The sequence below is a fragment of the Danio rerio genome, chromosome 1, assembly GCF_049306965.1.
Source record: "Danio rerio strain Tuebingen ecotype United States chromosome 1, GRCz12tu, whole genome shotgun sequence".
Lineage (NCBI taxonomy): Eukaryota > Metazoa > Chordata > Actinopteri > Cypriniformes > Danionidae > Danio > Danio rerio.
In genome coordinates this window covers 49,905,792-49,931,172 of record NC_133176.1, presented here as the reverse complement: position 1 = coordinate 49,931,172, position 25,381 = coordinate 49,905,792, and the positions used below count along the sequence as shown (strand labels likewise).

The window sequence follows — 25,381 nt, the reverse complement described above, 5'->3', positions numbered from 1 at the left end:
TAATCAATTAAACAACAACTGTCTCTTTAGTTTCATGTATAAACGTTTGAATCACAAAAAAAATCTCGTCTGGTCTGAGCCCCTCCCGCAGAGAATCCTCAGTCTATATTGATTACTGATTGGCTCCTGTACTGGAAGGCGGGGCTTCATCACTGTATTGACCGTTACACTTTTCCCCCATTCAAACTATTCGCTTGTTAAGCCGTGACTGGTAAAGTCTAGGGCTGTTTCTCAATTCCAAGAACGCAGAGAACGGACTTGCGTTCTTGTGGAGAGCGGTTTTGCCAGGTGTCCTCGGAAGAACGAACTCAGGCAGGGGCGGACTGGGAGAAAAATTCAGCCCTGGCACTGTTGCCACACCAGCCCACATTACCCCACCGACACAGCCCCACCCACAGACACACACATTCACTATACTATACTATACTGTAACATTCTAGCCAGGTTTTGATTATATCCGGGTAACCTTGGATTGGGTCGGCCCATCTTGAAACCAGGCGGCAGTTGCCGATTTGGCCAAATGCTTAACATTTATTATTATTATTTTTATTATCATCATCATAATATCACATCTAGCAAGGGATAAAAGCTGTCTGCACTTAAAAACAATACATATAAAAAAAAAACTGACCGGCCCACATTTAAAAATTGGTCCGGCCCTTCTGGCATTTGCCAGAATTGCCAGATGGCCAGTCCGCCCCTGAACTCAGGAGACTGCGAGGGCAGAGAACGCGTCCTTTGAGAAATGGGATGCTGCGTTCTTCCTGATGGTCACATGACCTTTAGGCGTTTTATATGGAAATTATTTAAACATTACAGCACTCATACAACAATTTATTGTTTTCCCCCTCTTCAAAATATATACTTTGCATAAAAGCATTATAAATATACTCTGCACAATATAAATATAACAAATTTTAATATGAATTTCAGCAAACAAACACCCTTAATGTGTTTATTCCTTTATTAAGATATTCATGTTAATGTTTACTTTCACCGTTTCATTTAGGGAAACTCCTGAGGTAAATAAGTGATATCTCTGAACTTTAATAATAAATCTAAATAAAATGCTGCGCTTCCCATCTCCAGTCGCAATGACTTCTGGGACTTCCAGAGCGAGTTCGGTGCTCAAGTCTGCATTGTTGCGTCCTCGATATCAAGAACACATCCGGGAAGTTTCACACGTCCTCTGTTCTTGCGGTCTTGAGTATTGGAACTGAACTTAGGCAGCTGATGATGACGTTTCACGAGAACCTGAGGACGCAAGGCCGCTGAAGAACGCATACTAAGAAACAGCCTAGATCGGATATGCGGCCGGCCGGAAGTGCAATATGCACATTAATAAAGCAGCATTTTTTATGACACTGCATAACAATAATTAATATTTTTACAGTACTGTGAGGGTTGGGTTTAGGGTTGGGGTGGGGGTAGGCGTTAAAAAATGCATTTTATTGGGTAATTTAATAGATAACATAACTAATACTCGGTACAACAACTGATTTTACATTACTGTGACGGTTGGGTTTAGGGTGGGGGTAGACGTTAATAAAATACAACAAATGAGAAATTTAATAAATAATAGAAATAATTCTCGTTAACTTCCGGCCGCAAACGAATCCGCTCTAGCAACAACCGCCGTGACTTATAGTATAGTGTTTCGGGGACCGAGCCGCTACTCATTTAAATTGAGCAAATATTAGTTTAGGGCCATTTAAAGTGAATTTTATATACAATCATGTTGTACGGTACAATGTAAGGACTTACTGCATCAAAGACACCAATTTTTAAAGAAATTATTAAAGAATTAGTCAATTTCTGGTCACCAGATATCAGTCATGGATATTAATATAGCGATCATGATTTTTGAAAGTATTACAGTTCTTCGTAAATGTTTATTATTACCATTTGTTGAGTCCCCCCATACAGTTTGATATAGCACTTGGACCCGGAAGCTGATTCGCTTATTTGTCACAAATAAATAAAGGCTGCGTCCGAAATCACCTACTACTCAGTAGGTACTGCTTTTGAATTTAAATATACTAGCATCTAGTGTTAATATTAGCAGAGTATTCATTATTATATGGAATCTTTTGGCTTTTTGTATTAGTTTCAGTGATGGTTATGTGGGAATATGGAGTGCTGGTTGACCAATCAGAATCAAGTATTCCAGAAAGTCATATATTAATGTTATTAAAAGTATTTACAATTATTAAATTATAATTAAATTATAACATTCATTAGTTAATTAATGTCTAGTGTAGTAAATAAAATGTTAGAAATACACAGAAAAAAGCAGGATTCTGCGCAATTTCCTCATGTCATCCCAACACAAATTAAGTTAAATGAATTGTTATTACAAATTTAAGTGGATTGAACAAAACATTTAAGTTGTCCCCCCCAAAAAATGCTCGAGAATTGTGTTGATTCAACTCATTTTAAATAAGTAGTTTGAACAAGCAGAAAAAAATGTGTATATATGCGTGTATTTATTTATTTGAATGATATATTACTGTTGAAATGAACTTGTTTATGATGACCACATGTGATTTATTCATTGGTAGTTCCTGTTGATTATTATGGTTAACTAATGTGAACATTATTAAGTGTTTTTATGACACATTTGAACTCATCTCTGTCTCTGTAGAGGATCCTAAAGTTGGAGTCGGTGCAGTTATTTGGGCAGAGGGAAAACAGGTGAGTGAAAAACTGCAGTGAACGCTTCACCATTTTTGCATTTCAAATACAAGGGTAATTCTTCAACACTTTTATGTCCTTTGATCAGATATCCAAAAATATATATTATTTTGTTCAAATCCCTCTTTCTTTGTCAAACTAACAATAAAACCTACTTAAAAAAATTACTATATTTTTCAACCTCTTTTTAGGTGTCAAAATCACTGTTTTCACCGTGTCGCACACTCAGTTTTAAACTTCAACAATGAAAATAACATTTCAAAATATTTATTTAGCCTCTATTAATGTATCTTAATGAAGCACCAGTGAAATAATTTCAATATTTTCTAGTTATTATTGTGAGACTATTATCAATATTATTTTTTATACAAAATATAGCTGTCGCACAGTATCAGTGTCATTTCCACCACAGCACTGTAATGGCGCTTTAAAAAGTTTCTGTGAAAGATTATTTAGGTGCTTTCTATGAAAATGAATAGTGCCATCTGAGAACATGTTCAAGATGGAGGGAATTTACATTTTTATCAACAACACTTGAAGAAAAATCAAGGTAACTATTGCTTGATAAAGAAATACATTTGTATACGTCATTTCCAAATATGTTGTACATTCAAAGATGTTTTTAAAACCAAACAAAATGAAGGTAAATAAAAGTGTTTTGTATACACATCAATTCAAAGCTAATCGGTGAAGCTATTTTTTATTTTTTCACAATAAACTGAAATGTCATTTCCACCACTGTCATTTCCACCACACACACCTCACACATTTCTAAAAATATTTAAAAAGTTCTCATCACACATTAGAAGTGTATTCACAATGTATGAGTTCATGCTCTATTTAATATACAAATTCAGTTCATTTATTTACTATTAAGCTCTTAACCAAATTAATATTATGTTTTAGAACAGGGGTCACCAATCTCGGTCCTGGAGGGCCGGTGTCCCTGCAGGGTTTAGCTCCAACTTGCCTCAACACACCTGCCTGGAAGTATACCAAGTAAGACCTTGATTAGCTTGTTCAGGTGTGTTTGATTAGGGTTGGAACAAAAATCTGCAGGACACCAGCCCTCCAGGAACAAGTTTGGTGACCACTGTTTTAGATTGTGACAGGTGTTCAATTCAGCATTCAACTCATTTATTTCATTGACAAATGTATGATTATTATATATATTGTGGAAAGACTGGTTAAACTATATACAAAAATGATCTTAGACAGTGTTTGACTGCCTTCATTTTTCATTTTGAAATAAGCTGGATATTGAGATGTGGTGGAATTGACATTTGTTCAGTTCACGATGGAAAAAATGTTTCTCTTTTTATCTAAGTTTGTTCTCTTACAGATCTTAAAATTAGACAAATGCTTTAAACTTATGAGGCAATGTTACATTTCATTTTAAACTAGTTTTTTTTACTCAACTTCACAAGGCTAAAAGTGCCCGTAGTTGAAGAATGGCCAACAAACAGCTTTTTCCCCCCCTTTTTTTGCAGTCACAGTGTGATGGCACGGGTCAGCTTTATCTAGTGGGCTGCGGATACAACGCTTATCCAGTGGGCTCACAGTACGCAGAGTATCCTCAGATGGACCACAAGCAGGAGGAAAGACAGAACCGGAAATACAGATACATCCTTCACGCAGAGCAGAACGCACTCACGTTCAGGTGAGGAGATCATTTGGATGTCGATATGCACATCAAGGCAAATTCATGATTGGGTTTGTCTGTTGTCGTTTATTTCCGCAGGAGCGCAGAGATCAAAGCAGAGGACAACACCATGATGTTTGTGACCAAGTGCCCGTGTGACGAGTGTGTCCCTCTGATTGGCTGCGCTGGAATAAAGCAGATCTACACCACTGACCTGGACAGCAACAAAGTCAAACACGACATCTCATACCTCAGGTTCAACAAACTCAACGGCGTCCAAAAGTTCATCGTAAGTGTGCGTGAGAAATGATTATTAGCTTAATGAAATGCAGTAATTCAGAAGGGAATGCTTATACACGGTTAAACCCAACAGTCAACTTCAACTGAAATGTGTAGTTAACTCAAAATTTACTATAAGGTAATTCTACTCATTTGAAAAGAGTTTTGAACTCAGTGTTGAAGGTAATGAGTTAATAAAAAACACATTACTTCAATGGAGTAAGTTCACAGTACTCATATAGATTAGTTTAACTCAAATGGTTTGTGGCATTCGGTTTTCTCAAATGGTTTGAGTTGCCTTAACTTATTGGCTTTTGATTTTTAATTTTTTTGAGTGAGTCATTGAATCATGCATTCAAAAAACTACTGATTCATCTGTAATGAAACAATTCTTTGAGCGAGTCACTGAATTATTCAACAGAACTGCTCAAAAATGCAGATTCAGCAAATGCAAGATTAGTGAAAGGAGTGAAGCTTTTGTTGGTCACTGAATCGTTCAAATCATTAAAGAACTCAGATTTATTCGGTAATGATCAATGATTCAAATGAATTACAGTGGTCCCTCATTTATCTCAAGAGTTACGTTCTAAAAAAAAATAACTCGCAATAGGTGAAATTCATAAAGTAGTGCGCTTTATTTTTTACAATGATTATAGACGTGTCCCCTCACTACACACTTTTCTCAGACAGACATAACATTAACTTCTCTCTCATTTAAACACTCTTAAAGTTCAAACCTTTGTAGAAACATATGTCCAGTATTATAAAATGAAACCAAAGATCAAAAACTTTGCATCTTCATTTATTTATTCTGTAATGGCGTCCTACAGAAGTCCAACCTTTTGTGTGATGGTTGGCATCTTCCTCTGCATTTTGGGTGCAGAACGTTTCGTCGACATTGTGGGGAGAAAACTTGCAAGCATACAGTCCAGGGGCCTCATGTAAAAAGACTTGTGTTGAATTCATACTAAAACACTGCATATGGACAAAGCTGTAAATGTGCATACAGCGTTAAAAAAAATCAGATGTACAAAACACTGCATACGCAGAATCCCACGCATATTCTCTTTGTACATCAAAATTAACGTGAAACTGAGCGCACGAGCACAAAACCCCTCCCTGCCTCCTCCCCTGTATAAATATGGTAATGACTCCACTTTAGCAAAACCAAACGAAAAAGGAAGCAAGATAAATTTCACAGAATGTGAATTGGAGGTGCTTCTATCAGAGGTAGACCAGAGAAAAATTGTTATTTGCAAGTTTTTCCTCCGGAATTAATAAAAAAAGAAAGAAAAAAAAAACATTAAAAAATAGAGTGGGAGAGTTTAGCTGACACAGTTAATGCAGTGGGGACTGAACATTGGTCTGGTGTAAAGGTGCAGGTGAAGAGAAGATCAGTGGCGCACCGTCAAAGTATGGACCGAACACAGAACACAATGCGCTGAGGGAAAAATGCGTCAAATTACATGAAAAAAAAAAAAAAAGAATCTATAATGCCACAAAAAATGAACTGTGTTATTGTGAGGGACCACTGTGTTTTTTTTTTTTTATTGTCTGTTCAAAACTATTGACTGACTATTTTATATATATATATATATATATATATAAACTGATTTGACTTTTTTTTTTCAGTGGCAGCAGAGATCTTCCATTAGAAACACTTCAGAACAAGATGCTCTCCCTACAGCAAGTGTGTTTTGTTTTATTTCTACAAAAATAATACATATATGGCATGTGAATTATTGTTTATTAGTACCTGAATCCTTAATTTCCATGGTAAAATCTATAATATTTGTTGTTTTTTCTTTGCAGATGGTTGCTTTAAACGAAAAGACGAGGAAAGCAGTTTTAAGTGCAATAAAAGACCGCGATCTTAGATGATATTTTAAAAGCTGCTTTTCTGTCTGCATAGCAGCAACATTTTCAGATACAGCAATTAATACTGTACATCAGAAACTGTCCAACACCCTGATGATGAAGAACAGTTGAACCTGCCGTCCTCATATGCTGCATGATGCAAATCAGCAAAGTGTTTATGTTTAGCGTACTGTAAATGCATTTCAGAGACCAGGTTTGGGGACTTTGGGGTTTTATAATTGCGCATTAATTGTCAAATTGACAAGATAACCGTTTCATCATGTGCTCGTGTGAAATATATTTATTGAAAATGGAGAATTTAATTTACATAGCACAAATTTGCACTATTGCATTTTTTTGGGGGGAAAAAATGAGTCAATGATGCTGCTAATGCTTCACTTGATCTTTATTGATACGGTACTTTTAGCATTTCAGATGAAAACCGCACCGGTGTTTGTAGTAGGAAAGATTTTGACTTCATATTGTGAACACACGGTTTGGCATTTTCAATGTAAAGGCTGACAAATATTCAATAAATGTGGCTCAGACGGATTTAAGAGTTGAAAACAGTTGCCTTAAGAGAACAGAAATGGGTTTTTCTTCTCTTTACGGGCGACAGATCCAAACCTCAAAGCATATTTCATCCCAAACAAAACACGTCATAAAAATAAACTGAATCGATCAACCAAAGAGGAAAAACAGAATCAAATTTAATGAATTTTCTTCAACAGCATAACTCCAATATAGTGAGTTAAAGAGGTTCATTGCTTAATCAAGCGAAATATGCCCAATCAGAACATATTTAAAACAATAAAAAGAAATTAAGCTCCCCCTTCCAATATTTAATCTCAAATAATAATAATAATAATAATAATAAAAAGAACAAAAAGGCACCTGTTTTATACATTTGCGTCCTCATTTCATCTGATTTTCAGCTATGCAACAATCTACTTCTGTCCAATTCATCAAAGACAGCTGAATTATGGGTTATAGCACAAAATACATACTACAGTAAAATGAAATACTATAGTATAACACTACAGCTGCACTACAGTATAAAGAAGTACTTCAGTCTGACGCACTAAAGTTAAGATACTATAGCGCTGAGGATACTATAGTAAAACCAAAGCGCTACAGGAGAAAACCCTCATTGATCTACATTGAAATCTAGAGCTGGAATTTACACCGGTTCACTTAGTGCCAAAGTTGATTTTTCAAGATTCTTCTTCTTTCGAAATAAAAATGGCAACCACCTTAAAGAGTAAAATCAGCGTGTTTAAAAAAAAAAACTGAAGTAAAAATATATAAAATAAGAATAGTAATAAGAAAACGAGAGGAAAATTTGTACACAAAGACCCACAGACGCTCTTCCTGCTTCAGATAAACCATCATTAAAATACTGATAAATGAATTCTTCCTTCTTAAATGAAACACAAACAGAACAGAGAGGAAATGATCAGGTTGGTAGTGTCGTGGAAATAAGAGCTGGACAAAGCAGGATTAGTGCAGTTACAGAGAGGAAATCAACAGCTCTTCATCTTCTCCAGCAATTAAACGCAAACTTTCAGTCACGTCGAGTCTCCAGGAACCGAGAAAGAAACATCCAGAAACGGAGGAGTGAAAGTTTACCTGTACTTCCTCATCCGCAGAGAGACGAATCTCGAAGTCGATTCTTCCTGCAATTCAAACTGGCTGATTCCTACTTTTAAAACATCCTATTCATGGCACAAAAACGTTCGCGATTAAATCAAAATCACGATAGGGGGAAACGCAAAATAAGAAACGGAGAACGTCAACGATGAGGAATTTGTAAGCCTCAGAACTAAGAAAAGACAAATCTGTCGAGATTTTAAATAGAATTATTATTGTTAATATAATTTTTTGTGTGTGTGTGTGTGTTTTGTTTGTTTTCCTAATACTGAAGTAGCTAGAGTTTAGGAGGCCGGTTTCTTTAGGTCTCGTATTTGTTTGACCAGGTATGTCTTCTCATCGTTGAACTGCTCGTCGTCTGTGCGATCCTTCTGAAAGTTGCTAAGGAAGTCGATGAGTTTGGTTTGGTTCTTCAACAGAATGTCTACGATGGGCTGCGTTTTATTTGGATTGGCCACGAACACCTGAGCAGACACAAACAGAACAATAGAGAGAAATTTTAACCATAATGAACAGCCGTTTCAAGCTCCGTATATTCTCCTTTAGGATTTGTAATGTAGTGCAGCATATAAAACACTTTTAATCATTGTGAATATATTAAAGGGAAAAAAACCAAACAAGGGACATCTTGAATAGTAACAAGTCTACGATTTCCTTTGCATTTTATAGGGTCACGAAACACCAAAACACTTTTTAAGATGTTGACAGTCATACGTGTCCCACATTGCTAAAAGCACTATTAGGACACATATTTCACAACAAAAAAAGGGAAAATTGGTTTGACAAAAATTCAGGAAAGTGGGTGAGTCCAGCTGTGTTTAGGTGGGAGTGTCGAGTAGCAAAAAAGGGAAGGGTTTACATGGAAAGGGGAATTTCAGTACAAGCAAGTACACTTGAAAACACTGACACAGGGGAGATAGACATTGACTACGTTTACATGGACTCCAGTTATCAAATTATTTTCCTTAATCTGAATAAGACCGTGATATGAATGAAGCAATTACATGAGCTGCTATTTAAATGTTCCTTTCATGATCCCGTTTTACATGTTATAGTACATAATTTGATTAACGTCATTGCGTCACCATAAAATGGAGTTTCAAGTAATTTCAGGTGTTTTATTCTTTGTTTGTTGACTTTAGCAGCAGTTTGGCACTTTCACTTTCATTCAGGAACATTTCATGCGTTCCTCCATGACAAACGAGACAAAACAATACATTTGATACAGCATGGTGACTAAAAAAAAAAACCTTGGCAATTCAGCGATGCAAGTGTCTTTACTGATTGGTCCTTTACTGATTCGGTAGGTGCGGAAAATAGTGTCAGACAGCTGTGTGTGTGTATCCTGTCACAAAATGCGGCAAAAGCCATACGTGGCGAAAATTCTCCACGACGATAATAGTTTGATTAAAGTGTTTATATGTTTACATTGGGAGAGCGGCAATTACAACGAATCTTTCAGTTGATAATATTGCAGTAATAGTAACATACTACTGTACACTGTACTGTGTACTGCAAACTAATTTTGACTAAGGGATGTCTTTAAAAACGGAAGTACTGCTGACAATATTAACTAACTTTGCCATCTGAATAAACAAACAAAAGACGACAAACGGCAAATGCGGATTTCACCGTTTCCAGATGCGAAATGCTCGTGTAAACTTTTTTCCTTACAACCACATTTTTGTCGCGTGTTAGCAGACCACTGTAATCCAAACGCAAGCTGTGCTTTTATCACAGGGGAAGGAAAACAAAACCTTTGTTGTGGAACATTTACAAACGTAACACTGACGACCCATGTCTCCGAACAATTCTTCTTCCACTCGTTTTAATTACGATTGACAACACAACAAAGCTCTATCATGCATATTAATGAAGTTGCACCTCATGCACAATAGAGCGCGCTGATTTGTTGTAATCAAGTCTTTCTCATGAATTAATGCTGAAAACTCAATGACATCACATTGTCCAGGCCATTACAGACATCCAATCTCCACGCTGGAATTTACACAAGGATCTCATCGTCGTGACGCAGCTTCAAAATTCATTTTTAAAACTGGAAGAATGAAGTTGCTTGGAATAACGCAAATAAAACCAATTTTCATTATAGTGAAATGTGTGTGTCCTACTAGTGTTTTTAGCAATGTAGGACACATATATGACTGTCAACAGCTTAAAAAATGTGTTTTGGTGTTTCAAGACCCTTGATTTACACAGCAGGGGAAATAAGTATTGAACACATCACCAGCTTCCTCAGAGATTTTCATGCAGATATCTTTGTAATACTTCTGTCAACATACTATAATTTGAGACGGCCTAATTCTGATTTTGAATACAGTTTGTTATGGATATTCTGCAGCAATTGTGTTTTGCGGGACAGAAAACAGAGGAAATAGCAATATGGGTACCTTGAAGACGTGGAAGGCCTCAAACTGGATGTTGGGACTCTTGTCTCTCAGCAGGTTCATCATGAGCTTCAGGTTCTCTGGTTTACTGATGTACCGCGTCATGACCGTGAAGTTGTGTCTGTCAAGGAGCAGCTCACCCAGCAGCTGTCCGGTAAATAACACACAAACACAGGCCATTAATGACAGGACGGATGACAGAAACCACATGTCTGAACACAGACACACAGACACATACCTTCAGCGACTGTCTCTTGGTCACGTAGTTCTCGGAGTGAAGCAGTTTCTCATAGTTATCGAAAACCTGGAATAGACCAGCATGAATCCTTGAACAATCGCAGCTTTGCAGAACTGGGTGAGAAGAGTTATTTGTAAGAAAACTGATATTTTACCGCATCATAGTTCTGTTCTAAAAACTCAGCCACCAGAGCCTTGTGTCTCGTAAGCAGGTCCTGATGGGAAAAAATAATTAATCAATTATTAATTTCACATTCAGCAAATCCTGTTTTTAATATTAATTCATTAATTAACTTTTTTTCTAAGAAATATATTGCAATAAGAAAAAAACAAGAATGTTAATCAGATGACTTGAAAAACTATCTGAATAGAATTGAAAGGCAGAATGAGCAAAGCAGTCCTGAGGCAGAATGAGTAAAGCAGTCCACAGGCCAAAATCAACATCAAAAAAATCATGAAAACAATGAACATATGAATGATTTATTGGTTTAGAACTTTTGACCAATAGGTGGCAGAAAATTGAAAGTGGCATCACAATTGTTTTGACCCATAAGTAATAATAATAATAAATAAAAAATTTAAAATAAAGGAAAATTAAAAATATATAAATATTAAAAATAAATAAATAAATGAAAACAAAAATAAATAAAAATAAATGAAGATAAATGAAAATAAATAATTATAAATAAAAATAAATGAATGAAAAATAAATATATGATAGTAAATAATTTTTTTTAATTAAAAACATTTTTATTTCAAAAAATTAAAATGGTATCACAATTTTTTTGACCCATAAATAATAATAATTTTAATAATAATAATAAATTAATAAATACATAAAAATAAATAAATTACATAAAAAATTAAAAAATGTTATAAAAATATATTGATTAAAATTAAAATAAACAAAAATAAATAAATAAAATAAATAAATATAAATAATAAAAATAGATTAAAAATAAATAAAATAAAAATATTTTTTATTTTCATAAATAAAAATAAATAAATAAAATGAAAAACATTTTAGTTTTTCCATATTTTATTTGAAACATTAAAGACACTTTGCTTGCACTGAATCTGCTTTCTCTTTGCATAAAATGACTGTTATTTACTGTAATGCTGATAATAAAACGAGACATTTTAAATCATATCACAGACTTCTCATATATTTAATGGACATAATGTGTAATATGTGAAGCGCTCACCTTAAAAGTGGCAAATGCGTCAGATGCGATGTCGAATGTGGACATCTCCACATAGCTGAAGAAATCTTTGAAGTGTTCAGAATGGAGGACGATTTTGGCGAGAGGCTCATGCCGGATACACTCGCGCAGCATAATCCCACAATTCAACGCCACCTGAGGAGTCTCATACCTGCATGAATCACACAGTAATGCCATCATTATGAAAATGAGTCTTGAGGAGGTGAAATGCATTTGATGTGCTGTGCTTTGATCTTGACGCATCTGTATATTGTTAAACTGCTAGAATGACTGGACTGATGGTTGTGAAGCTCCTCAATGAGAGCAGCTTCTTTCTCACCCTTTGAGTAAGATGAAGAGCACTTCCTGATGGGAGCAGAAATACTCCACTGTCGGGCTGCGGGTCCCGATCTGACGACGCAAGATGTTGTTGAAGATCTGACAGACATCCTTCTTACCCTACACACACACACGCGCGTGCGCACACACACAATATCATTACACTGATTAATACAACTTTTTTTAAATTGATAAGATGCCAATTATGTCCAACCATCTACTTGATTTGAAAATAAAGACAAAGTTAAGACAAAATGATTAGCCCTCCTGTGAAATTTGTATTATTTTTCCAATATTTCTCCTTTATTATTCTTTGGGTATTATTTTTCTTTAATTTAATTTAATAGAGTTTAATAAAGCTAGTTTTCAGTGATGTTTAACAGAACCAAGGTAGTTTTTTTTTGACTGAATTTCTTGCTATTGTATTTTTCTTTCGAAGACAATCGTATTTCTTTTAGATTGGCTGGAATAAAAATAAGGTCAGTATTATTCGCCCCCTTTTGGATCCTTTACATAAATTGAAATCAATTGGCTACAGAATGAACCACTGTTGTCTAATGATTGCCTGATTCACTTAACTTGTCTAGTAACTCTAATCAACCCAGATAAGAGTTTAAATTGTACTTTAAGCTGAAGACAAATACCTTACAAAATTAGAAAAAATATTATTTACTATCATCATGATAAAGATAAAATAAATTTGCTATTACATATTAGTTACTAAATAATTTTGTTTAAAAATGTGTTGAAAAGAATCATCTCTGTTAAAAGAGCACTGGACAAGCATACATTTATAGGTAGCCATCCAACAAGTAAAATGTAATAAAATAAAAATAAATTACATTAAATAAAAAATAATTCAAACTAAAGAAAACTAAATTAAAATAAACAAATAAATAAAAATTAAACTAGTATTAATAAAATAATAATAATAAATAAATTAAATAAGAATTAGTCAAATAAATTAAATAAAAATAAAATAGATTAAATTAAAATTTGTACAATAAATATAAAAAATGTCAATTTAAATAAATAATAAATAAATGAAATTAAAATTCATAAAAATTTAATTAATTGAAATTAAAATTAATACAATTAAAATAATTAAAATTAATAAAAATTTTATTAATAAACGAAAATAAAATAAATAAAAAATGAAAAGGAATAAAATTAAAAAAAAAAAAAATGAAAATTAATAAAATAAGAATTAACTAAATTCAAATAAAAACAAACTAACGAAACAATTTAAAATGAATTTAAATTACTATAATTATAACAATTAAAATGAAAATTAATTAATTAAATTAATTCAATAAAAATAAAATAAATACAATATAAATAAATACAATTTAAAATAAATTACAATTTACCAAAATAAAACAAATTAAAAATGCATAAAATTTAATTAAAATTTGATTTATAATAATAAAATTAAAATAATAAACATAAAATAAACTATAAAAACATGTAAAAAAATTAATTAAAATTACATAAAATAAAATTTTATACAAATAAATGAAATTGAAATACAGCATTTATGTGGATCTGAAATCTTTTGCAATCATGAAAAAATCTTCTACTGTCACTTCTTATTAATGCATCCATGCAAAAGTCTTCATTTGTTGAATAAAGCCTCCTAACCTCAAAGTCGATGACCTGCAGGTTCTCCACTAGTGAGATGAGCAGACTGCTGTTGTAGAGCTCCTGGGCCAGCTGAGCCACGGTTTCTGTGTGCGGCTCCTTATCATTGGTGCCGTACAGGATCTCCTTCATTGCCACCAGACACTTCGACACCTCTTCTGAAGCCTGACACAAACACACACAAGACTATCAATACAAACAACACTGATCATTCAGCACACATCAGCCATTTCCAAACATCAGTATATAGAACAGATGTTACACCACACATCACACTCCTCTCTGAACAAGAATTCTGAGTAATTTCACAGGTAATCTCATTATTCACAGAACATCATTATCCATTTATCAGATGTTGATATGGCTGAAATTATGGAGAAGTGTAAGGATCACATTTCTCTGAGGATCAGCAGGTTTCCAGCTGTTCAAACGCTTGACTTTAGCACAGAGCTGCTGAAAAGGGTGTTAGCGGGCAGGTGAAAATGAGCCAGAGGTCCAGCACAGGAGAGACATTCCCACCTCACTGACATCTTTCTACTCACAGCACAAATATGAAGCATTCCAGGAAGCAGAGCTGTTGCTGGAAGTGCCGCAGGGTACTGGACTTATAGGACTTATAGAGCTTTCTAGAGTTGATATGAGTCTTTGATTTAGATGATTTGGATGACCATTTTCCCTCAATTTTCGACCCACTGAGGCCCCGTTTACACTAATGCGTTTTCGTTTTAAAACGCACAAGTTTTGCTACGTTTACGCCATTCGTCCACACTACGCCGGAGTTCTCGAGCGCCGAAAACGGAGCTCTAAAACGCTGTGGATGTGTGGATGAGGAAAAACGGAGACATCTGAAAACGGAGGCGGGACTGCTGAGATTCACTACCTGATTGGGGCTTTTGTGCCATTACGTATCCTTCCCTTATTCGTCAAGTCCTTATCACATGACTTTAATGCTACCGGAATACAGTACTGTAAATAACAGCATGGGCACAGAAATGGGAGCGTGGTTTGCTATATTGTCTGTTTTTGACGCCATTGTGCAGTTATATATTTGTTACGTTTAGTAACAACTCGACCTCGTTGTCTGTCCACAAAAATACCTCTTTTGCTTTCTTTGCCATCGCGTTTAATGTTCAACCGGCAATTGTTGACTAACGATAACCAAATGGCGAGCGAGACACATGCTTTCTGTTTATACTCGAGCGCGCATGCCCAGAGTGCGCGAATGGTCACGTGATACGTTTTTGGTGCGTAGTGTGGACGGAGATTTGTTCAAAGATGCTAGGTGAAATGCTAGTGTGGATGCGGATAATTTTTTATCTAAAACGCCATTTTAAAACTAAAACGCACTAGTGTAAACGTGACCTGAGATGAGGTAATCAGTTTTAGACACCTTCATTCATTCATTCATTCATTCATTTTCTTAGTCCCTTCATTAGTCCGGGGTCGTCGCAGCAGAATGAACCACCAACTTATCCAGCAAGTTTTTTAGGCAGCAGATGCCCTTCCAGCCGCAACCCATCTCTGGGAAACATCCACACACACATTCACACACACACTCATACACTACGGACAATTTAGCCTACCCAATTCACCTGTATCGCATGTCTTTGGACTGTGGGGGAACAGTCCAACTTTAGAGCCACTAAAGGCCATGGGTGAAGGAGAGTTCGATGTCTGGATGATGTCAGGGATGAGTGTTGTGTTCTGGGTCAACAAACAACTATTATAAAAAAAATATTTTATATAATTAAATTAGTATAACTTCAATACCTGAACATCCTTTCATATTACTAAAATGCATTATAACATTTAAAATGTCAACAAAAATATAAATAAAAAACCACAGGAAAACTATTTCTGCATGGGATGTCCAAACTCAGTCCTAGAGGACCGGTGTCCTGCAGATTTTAGCTCCAACTTGCCTCAACACACTAGGGTTGGGCCGATAGATGATACCATCGTCCATCGCCGATGGCTAATAGACAACACAATGCCGAGCTAGCATTGCCAATCCCCCGCCCCGCACACGCGTCTGAGAGCACTGCTCGTCTGACAGTTTATCAAGGATGTACCACTGGATCGCTGGATTTATTTATGATTTGGTTATGCGTATAACAAAGACCATGCGGGTCAGGTAGTTGAAACGGTAGGCTACAAATAATTAATTTGTTATGAATGAATGAATTATTCATAAATAATTAATTCACCTTCACCTATGACGACGGTGCCATCGTTCATCACAATGTTTTACATTAGACGTTGTACGATGCCAAATCGGTCAACATTGCCCAACCCTACAACACACCTGCAATTATATTTCTAGAAAGCCATGTAAGAGCTTGATTAGCTAGCCTGGGCATGTCTGAGTGGGGTTGCAACTAAACTTTACAGGACACCAACCTTCCAGGACTGAGTTTGGATTTGTAAAAAATGAAAACAAATATCTTAACGGCCTCTCAGTGTAAAAGCAGATGCAATCCATCACAAAAGCGGAATGCACCGAACACCTTGCTTTTGTTTTCAAAGTAAATACAATCATTTTTACATAAAATCAGAGTTATTAAAATGTAGTACAGATCCTGTAAAGTGCTAGTAATCCACTGCACTCTTCAAAAAAAAAAAAAAAAAAGCCAGCAATTTAAATCAACCTGCAAAATGGGCAATTTTCCCTTCTCATGGTTACCTGATATAATTCCTATGGAGAATATTGTCTAATCAGCAGCTGTAATTCACTCGACAGTCACCAAATCTCATACCTTCTCTGTCTTCTTGTCCTGCTTGACCAGGATGGAGAGGTTGTCCTTCAAAGTCTTCACAATTTCTGTGGGACTTTTGTGAGATTTACCAAAGAGTGGCATGGTAGCGGCCGTAGACTTCTTTCTTCACAACCTGAAGTAAAAAAATAATAATAAAAAGACATAAATAAAAGAAACGGACACCACAGGTTTTTGGATTGAATGCATCAAATCTGTTTTTAAACCAGTGTTCTTTTGGGATTTTTTAGTTTTATGCAGTGGCGTAGCGCAAAATGCGGAGGCCCCCCTGCAGGGATCACCGACGGGGCCCCCAGTTGAGGGGGGGCAGAGCCAGAGATATACACATATACACATATATCTATGATCGGGAGTTTTCCTGGATGTTAGTATGCAATTTTTTTTTAATTACAAAAATTATAATTTTACATCACTTTTCTACATTGATGGATCAGTGACCGCACGGGCATTTCTGACAAAAAGCTTGTGTTTGTGTGTACAGAAATGTACTATTCACCCTCCCTGTTAAATTTGATCAAATTCGTGTCCTGAAACACAGCTCCTCTCCTGCTTTCACTTCTCATACTGACAGAGGGAGCGATTCGTTTGTGAATGAATCTCCATTATGAACGACTCCTTCACTAGCCAACAATACAAGTTTCTGGTACCACAGCATCTCGTCATATTTCTTTTGCATTGTTTGCTGATTTTATTCAACAGAACTAGCATAACCCGAGTATTTAGAGCGAGTTGGAGCTGCTTTGCCTTATGGTGAATGCAGTAAGTGACTGTTATCATCAAAAACGTTACCTGTTTAGCACAAATTTCAGAACATACAAAAACGTAAACAACCTAATCTTACCTATGAAGTGTTCTGCCTTTGTGCTTTGTTTTCTTTGTTTGCTCGTTACTACACCCGTAGTAAGCGCTAAAGTCCCGCATCTTCACGTAATAACACTGTCTTGACTAGTGCGGTTGAATGACATTTGTCCTGGGAGCACTGTACCAATGTGGCGGCGCTATTGACGCATGCTCAGGGTCCCTACGCGATATCTAGTGTATATATCTGTCACAAATTGAGGAGCGGGGAAAGGAGGTGGAGTGGAGTGACAACGCGGGGAAACCTTCACAAACTGAGGAGCGATCACAAACCGAAAGCGGCGAGAGCGTCAAAGTAGCCAGAAGTCATTCATTTTTTAACGAGAACCGGCGGCGAGAAACAGCGGTGCGTCTTTATTGGCTATGACGCGGTTCGGCGGCAAGCAATCAGAATGAAGTAGTCCACCGCTTGAGAGGTGTTCAGAGAACACAGACCTGTGAACTTTGGTTCCGACCACAGTTGTTCCCAAGAGCTTGATTATTGCGGTTCCTTATTTTCAATTATTGAAAATCGCGACGACGTGGGGCCCCCTAATCACGCGGGGCCCCCCCGCGGTGCGTGCCCTGCGGGCCCGTCCGCTACGCCACTGGTTTTATGTACACTAATCAGTTAAACAACAGAAACAGTACCGTCAGCTCATTGCCTGGTTTATAATTTGCATGATTGACCCAAACAGTAGGTCTCGTTCACTAATATTAATTTTCCTTCAGCTTGGTCCCTTATTTATCAGTAGTTGCCACAGCGTGATGTTTCACCAACTACTCTGGCATGTTTTACACAGCAGATACCCTTCCAGCTATAACCCAGTACTGGGAAACACCCATCCACTCTCGCATTCACACACACACTCATTCACTATGGCCAATTTAGTTTATTCAATTCACCAATAGTGCAAGTCTTTGGACTATGAGGAAAACCGGAGCACCCAGAAGAAAGCCACAGCAACACGGACAGAACATGCAAACTACACACAGAAATGTCAACGGGACTCGAACCAGCAACCTTCTTGCTGTGAGGCAACAGTGCGAAACACTGAGCCACCGTCCTGCCCCATTCCTTCATTAATAAATCGCATCAATTTTTCACATTTGAACTTCCCAAAATTCACAACACATATGCACACAAGCTTGTTCTTAAAGTTGTTCTGTCTTGAGGAGTCTTTTTAATGAGCGTCTGTGTGCGCAATGTTAAAAATTTGCATAATCAACATCCAAATGAGCTCCATGTAAGGAAAAAATATTAAGGCACTGAATCAAAAGAAAAAGAACTTCAACAATAACGAATGTGAGGTTTTACTGTCAGAGGTGGAGGCCAGAAAAAAATCAAATAAAATCGGGCAATGGCTAAACATGATTACTGGACATCTGTGGTTTAATTTTTTTGTTGGCTTAAATTTTAGTACAAAAATTGTTTTTTGAATCCGGGATCACTGATGAAAATGTCTGTACACACATTTCACACACAAAAAATTGTGCGTTACATTATTATGCCTGAATATTGTTTCCAACTTGTAAACAGGCCAATAAGAAAAATTGTTGGAACAGAGAACAAGTCCCATAGGGTAATTAAAAACACGGAAATAAACAGAAAAACTCCTGTCAACATTTTTATTTTAGTTATCTGCCAGAGAAACATCTTGTCATTTAAGCTATTTTTGTACTAGTTTTAGATTTGGTTATATGCAATCAGTGTTGTTCATTCTAAGTAAAATGAAAACAAAATTTCAATAGTGATTAAATATAATCAAATGTAAATATAGTTCAAAAAAAAAAAAAAAGTAAAGTAGAAACAAATAAATAATTATAATAATGATGATATATTATATATAATAATATATATATTATATTTTTCAATAATAAAATAAATAAATAAATACAAAAATGAAATAAAAAATAAATCAATAAAAGAAAAATACATACAAAAAATAAATAAATAAATCAAATAAAAATAAATGAACAAATAGATATATAGTTAGCCCCCTGAATTTTTAGCCCCGTTAATTTTTTCCCCCCAGTTTGTTTAACGGAGAGCAGATTTTTTCCAACACGTTTATAAATATATATATATACTCATTTCTAAAAACTGACTTATCTTTGCCATGATGACAGTAAACAATATTTTACTAGATATTTTTCAAGACACTTCTATACAGCTTAAAGTGACATTTAAAGGCTTAACTGGGTTAATTAGGGGTGAGTATTCAGGTTAGAGTAATTAGGCAAGTTATTATACAACAATGGTTTGCTTGTAGACTATCGAGAAAATATTTAGCTTGAAGGGGCTAATAATTTTGACCCTAAAATGTTTTTTTTTTTTTTTTACTGCTTTTAGTCTAGCTGAAATAAAACAAATAAGACTTTCTCTAGAAGAAAAATATTATCAGACATACTGTGAAAATTTCCTTGTTCTGTTAAACATAATTTAGGAAATATTTAAGAAAAAAAGGGCTAATAATTCTGACTTTAACTGTATACACACACACACCCACACATCCATCCATCCATCTATCTATCTATCCATCTATCTATCTATCTATCTGAACAGTAAAGACCTGACGTTCCACCATCAGGCTAAAAGTAGCTTATTTACGTAAATTTAAGACCAAAATTTCGTTTAGATTTAATTTTCCCCAAAACAAATCCATTTGTTCCAGCCTCAAACTAACAAGTTTATCAAGTTAAAGGGACACAGTTTACCCAAAAATAAAACTGTACTCAGCATTTACACATCATCAACCAGTTTCAGACCTCCATGACTTGAAACATGTTAGAAATCACTGACTTCATAAAGGGTAAAACAAATACTAAGGACATCAATGATCAACATTCTTCAAAATATATTCTCTCCGTTTCAACACAAGAAAGACATTCATGAAGCTTTATAAAAAAAATAAAAAAAAATAAAAAAACAAGTTTGAAGCAAGAAAGGTAGAGTAAACAGTGACAGAATTCTTGTTTTTGGGTGAACTACCCCTTTGTTTAATGAATTGGTTATTCTTGGTTTCATCTTTTCACAGTGGAAATGAAGAGATTTGGACCATGGCTGACAGCAGAGAGACGCAAGTGACCTAAAGCACACATTTATAATCAGTGGACCATATTCACCCTTTTCCCAAGAGAACCTAGTGAAACTTGTGACTGGTAATCCTGTGATCCAAGAACCTGGGCTGTGTGTGTGTGTGTGTGTGTGTGTGTGTGTGTGTGTGTGTGTGTGTGTGTGTGTGTGTGTGTGTGTGTGATTGAGTCCTAGAGTCCACTGTTCCTGTTGGATATTTCCTGTTCCTCCACCTGTCAGCAGCTGCTCTTTGATCAGATTCTATTCACATTAGTGCTGCATTCATTTAACCCATCACACGCCAAACATAAATGTATAAAAACACAACTTCTTCAACTGTACATACAGTAAATGATGCTGTATTAAAGTATTCAGATGTAGTTTGAATGTTAATGATTGCGCTCTACAGTTTGGGCATGTTTAAAGACCGAATAACTTACTGTGCAAACACTGACTGCAATAAACCGCAGGTCTGACCCACCTCAGTCTCGACAAATCATAAATCAAAACTGATCTCCAGCAACCCAAGCCACCCTTACTTTACACACACACACACACACACACACACACACACACACACACACACACACACACACACACACACACACACACACACACACACACACACACACACACACACACACACACACACACACACACACACACACACACCACAAAAATCACCTAAACCATCAAAAAACCTAATGCGGAGGAATGTCCTACAACCACATTTATTCAGCTGGGGATGAACAGGGCCTGTTTACTGGCTGACTCTCTGTTAGGAATTTCATAGTCTTCAGCAGAGGATAAAAAAAGACGAAGCTCCTCCTTTGTTTACTATCTGTAAATACCAGCTTTAACCCTCAACATGCAGCAAAACTACATTTTTACATTAATTCAGCACGGGCTGTAATTTAAAAGACACTCACAGATGAGGAACGCAACAAGAGATTCACCTTAAGAAAGAAAAAAATAAATAAATAAACCGAATGACTCTACAGTAATAGATTATATAAATTATACCATAGACTGTTTTTGAAAACAATTAGTAAACTGTAAAACCCAACAGGCAACTTCATCAAATGAAATGTATGTAGTTAACTCAAAATTGACTGAAAGTTAATGCTACTCATTTGAACAGAGTTTTGAGCTCAGTGTTGAAGGTAATAACTTAATTAAATACCTCCTTACTTCAACTTAAATGGAGCAAGTTCACAGTGCTCGTATAGATTAGTTTAACTCAAATGGTTTGTAGCAATCTGTTTCCTCAAACAGTTTGAGTTGTCTTAAATTAGGTTTTACAGTCCTCGGTTGGTTTGAGTTCTCTTCATTTATTGGGTTTTACTGTGCTCAAATTGCTTCATTTGCTCAAATGGATTAGGTTTACAGTACTCAGGATTAGTTTTTGATCTTAAATTGTTCGTTGAAATCGGTTTCCTCAAATGGTTTGAGTTACCTTAATTTTTTGGGTTTTACAGTGTATTGATATTACTTTTAATAATGGGGTTAATAATATATTATAATAATTATAATAATAAGATCCAAAAACACAAATAAATAAATACAATAAAAATAAATAAATCAATAAATAAAAATAAAATATATGAAAAAAACCCACACACACACACACACATTTATATAGTGTGTTATTAAGATAAAAATGTATATTGTGTATAATAATTTTATAACAATTTCATTTTTTTATATTATAAAATACATTAAAACCACAAAAGAAAATATAAAATACAGAAAAAAAGAACTGAACAAACAAGGTTGTTGAACAACTAAACATTGTGTTGATTAAAATTTATAATTTTAATATATAACAATAATTTTTCCAGTAATATATACATTTTAAATCACTTGACTACAGTATTTTTCTTAGTATAGCTTTGACAAAACGTCTACTTGGCAAGAAACATTTTAGGTGCAGATCACATTATCTTTTAGGTCATAAAATTTATAGTTTTAATATATTTCTTAATTATCAAGAAAAAAAGAGAAAATTATAAGGTAACAGGAGAGTTGTAGTTCATTTATTAAATTTAACAATTTAACATTTACTGGTATTTACTTCCCACAATGACATCCATTTTTAAGAATACAGTAATGCTAACAAACAAATATGCACTATAAAGCTTTTTAAAAACAGTTATTGCTGGGACATTCTACCAGACGCATACATTTTCACTTCTAAAAAAAATGACAGGGCTTGACCTTTAAGCTTGTCTTCCAAAAAAACAAAAAACAAGCATAAAATCATACAATTTAAAAGATAAAAAGCATCCTTGAGTACGGTCAGCTTCTTCTCCGTCATATGATGTCACTTTCGAGTCATAGCCTTAAACGTGTATTGCATGAATTTAATGTGAAATTTAATGCAAATGTGACAGGACTGACAGAAACATGGGGACAATTAAAAAAAATTGTTTAATATATTTGTAGACTAGACTTTATTTATAATTTCATGTTTTTAATCAATGGATGTGAGTGATAAATTTGCCATTTATGAAGGATTTTTTTCTAAATAAGAGTTTTTAGCATAACAAACCTATTAAAGCTGTAGCTTCAATTGGGCTGAGGACAAGGACAATGACAGCGTTTGTACATTTAAGTGTGGTATTATGAATTGAGGTAAAGTTGGTTTTATATATTTACAGATTTGTTTAGTGACAACTTGTAAATCTTGTAACGTTGGTGTAATATTCACAGATTTAGTCATGTTTAAACAACTAACTTTACCTCAATTGCGTGTGTACTATTGTGACTTGAGGTAAAGTTGGTTTTATATTCGCAGATTCGTTCAGTGACAGCTTGTAAATCTTGACAACATGTGAATCTTGTAATGTTGGTGTAATATTCGCACAATCATTCACATTTGAACAACCAACTTTACCTCATTAACCAACTTAACCTCAGTTGTTTATGTGTGGTATTATGAATTGAGGTAAACATTGGTGTTATATTCACACATTCAGTCATGTTTGAACAGCCAACTTTACCTCAATAACCACCTTTACCCCAATTGTGTGTGTGGTATTATGAATTGAGGTAAAGTTGGTTTTATATTTAGATTCGTTCAGTGACAACTTGTAAATCTTGTAACGTTGGTGTTATATTCGCACAATAATTCATGTTTGAACAACTAACTTTACCTCAATAAGCAACTTCACCTCGATTGTGTGCTGTTATGAATTGAGGTAAAGTTGGTTTTATATTCACAGATTCGTTCAGTGACAACTTGTAAATCTTGTAACGTTGGTGTTACATTCGCACATTCATTCATGTCTGAACAACCAATTTTACCTCAATAACCAACCTCACCTCAACTGTGTGTGATGAATTGAGGTAAAAATGGTTTTATATTCCCATTTGTTCAGTGACAACTTGTAAATGCTCCCTATTTGTTTACCATGGTATTTGAATATTGGGTCTGAAATCACATGTAAGTACGACTACAAAACAACATTAGCACTATTTAATGGACTGAACAGTGTTGTACTTTGATACCATTGGCTGCTGATATGACTTCCATGTTAAGAATTGGTAAATAATACTTTTCTAAAGTTACATTAAGCAAAGTCCAAATGTGTGAATATAAAGGCAATTTTACCTCAGTGTGTTTCAAGGAAAGCAGAGAGAGTTGTCAGCATCTGTCAGACTGATATATGGTGCGAGTTCGTGCTGAAATGCAGGCCCTGCACAGATTGAGGTAAAGTTGGTGTTATATTCACACATTTTGATTTTGATTTTCTCTTAATAATATAATTTAAGAAAAGTATTATTTACCAATTCTAAATAGAGAAATCATTTTTAGCAGCCAACGACTGTCAAAATACAACATTAGGCTATTTACAGTCAATGAAATAGTGCTAATGTTGCTTTAAACTCATGTTTACATTTGATTTAAGACCCAATATTCAAAGTACAATATAGTCACAAGTTGTCACTGTTCAAAAATGAACGAATGTGCGAATATAAAACCAACTTTAGCTCAATCTTGAGTTTGTGTTGAAGTGAGCGAGCAGGCCTGCTGCTGTGATCAGCTTCAGGCCTCTTCTTCACTTCAACACAAACAGCAGCAGAAGCACAGCGTGACACTGAGCCAGCCGATCACAATGTAACACAGCGCCACAATCCCAGCACAATGCAACAATGAAACACTTCACACTCCGACGGCTCAAACGCGCACACAAACCCGCCGTGTGCTATCAAAAACAAGCCAGACATGCGGGACATTTGGGCGTACGTTGAGCTTATTCTCGTGCGACACCAAAATAAAAGACACTCAGAGGCAGTAGCATTGGAGCTGTGCCTTCATGCTCGACGTTTTACTCAATATTCATCGAACAATATAACTGCAATGCCAGAAATGTTGAATACTTACACTGCGATGTAATCGTGTCCTCTTCTGCGGCTGCTGTGGTGTTTTGTATATGTGTGTGTGTTAGCAAGCGACAGTCCTCCTGATCACGCCAGCAGACTCTTCTCTCTTCTGTGTGTGTGTGCGCGCGCTCTGGGCTAAACGTCAGCGGAATGTGTGTATGAGCGAATTTAACACTGACTGACTCAAACGCGAATATCTGCAAAAGACATGATGGGTGATTTGTAACCAACGTCCTCTCGAGTGGCTTGCCAATGATCTGGGATCGGCCGTGTGTCGGTTTGCTGTGCTTTGGTGTAAAATCTGCGAGCTGATCTCAGGTCAGATGGCGCGCGGTTTCCTCCCTCAGCGAGGCGCGTTACCC

At 35.5% G+C, this 25,381-nt stretch overlaps 2 protein-coding genes across 5 annotated transcripts in view; one reads left to right on the top strand and one right to left on the bottom strand.

Moving 5' to 3' along the window:
• Window positions 1–7,761, top strand: part of cdadc1 (cytidine and dCMP deaminase domain containing 1) — a 16,683-nt gene extending 8,922 nt beyond the window's left edge. Inside the window, exons 5-9 of one of the 3 annotated variants that reach the window (XM_005170988.6) lie at window positions 2,645–2,694; window positions 4,185–4,354; window positions 4,436–4,625; window positions 6,248–6,305; window positions 6,428–7,761. In XM_005170988.6, the coding sequence (XP_005171045.1) occupies window positions 2,645–2,694; window positions 4,185–4,354; window positions 4,436–4,625; window positions 6,248–6,305; window positions 6,428–6,492 (533 nt within the window). In that variant the 3' untranslated portion in view covers window positions 6,493–7,761. 3 annotated transcript variants of the gene reach the window in all.
• cab39l (calcium binding protein 39-like) lies at window positions 6,861–25,381 on the bottom strand. Of its 2 annotated transcripts, XM_005170986.5 has the most exons (10): window positions 25,021–25,381; window positions 24,247–24,331; window positions 16,703–16,835; window positions 13,947–14,111; window positions 12,307–12,425; window positions 11,970–12,138; window positions 10,920–10,979; window positions 10,766–10,831; window positions 10,531–10,674; window positions 6,861–8,586 (listed from the first exon to the last, which is right to left on the bottom strand). In XM_005170986.5, the coding sequence occupies exons 3-10, from the start codon at window positions 16,802–16,804 to the stop codon at window positions 8,407–8,409; spliced, it is 1,005 nt and encodes a 334-aa protein (XP_005171043.1). In that variant the 5' UTR covers window positions 16,805–16,835; window positions 24,247–24,331; window positions 25,021–25,381; the 3' UTR covers window positions 6,861–8,406.

What these genes read in the sequence shown, in the direction of transcription:
- cab39l (XM_005170986.5), bottom strand. Translation starts at nt 16,804, where the DNA reads ATGCCACTCTTTGGTAAATCTCACAAAAGTCCCACAGAAATTGTGAAG. An exon ending in TAGAACAGAACTATGATGCG is followed by an intron (nt 10,832 to 10,919) that starts GTAAAATATCAG and finishes GGTCTATTCCAG; the next exon opens with GTTTTCGATAACTATGAGAA. An exon ending in CCAAGAGACAGTCGCTGAAG is followed by an intron (nt 10,675 to 10,765) that starts GTATGTGTCTGT and finishes TTTACCGGACAG; the next exon opens with CTGCTGGGTGAGCTGCTCCT.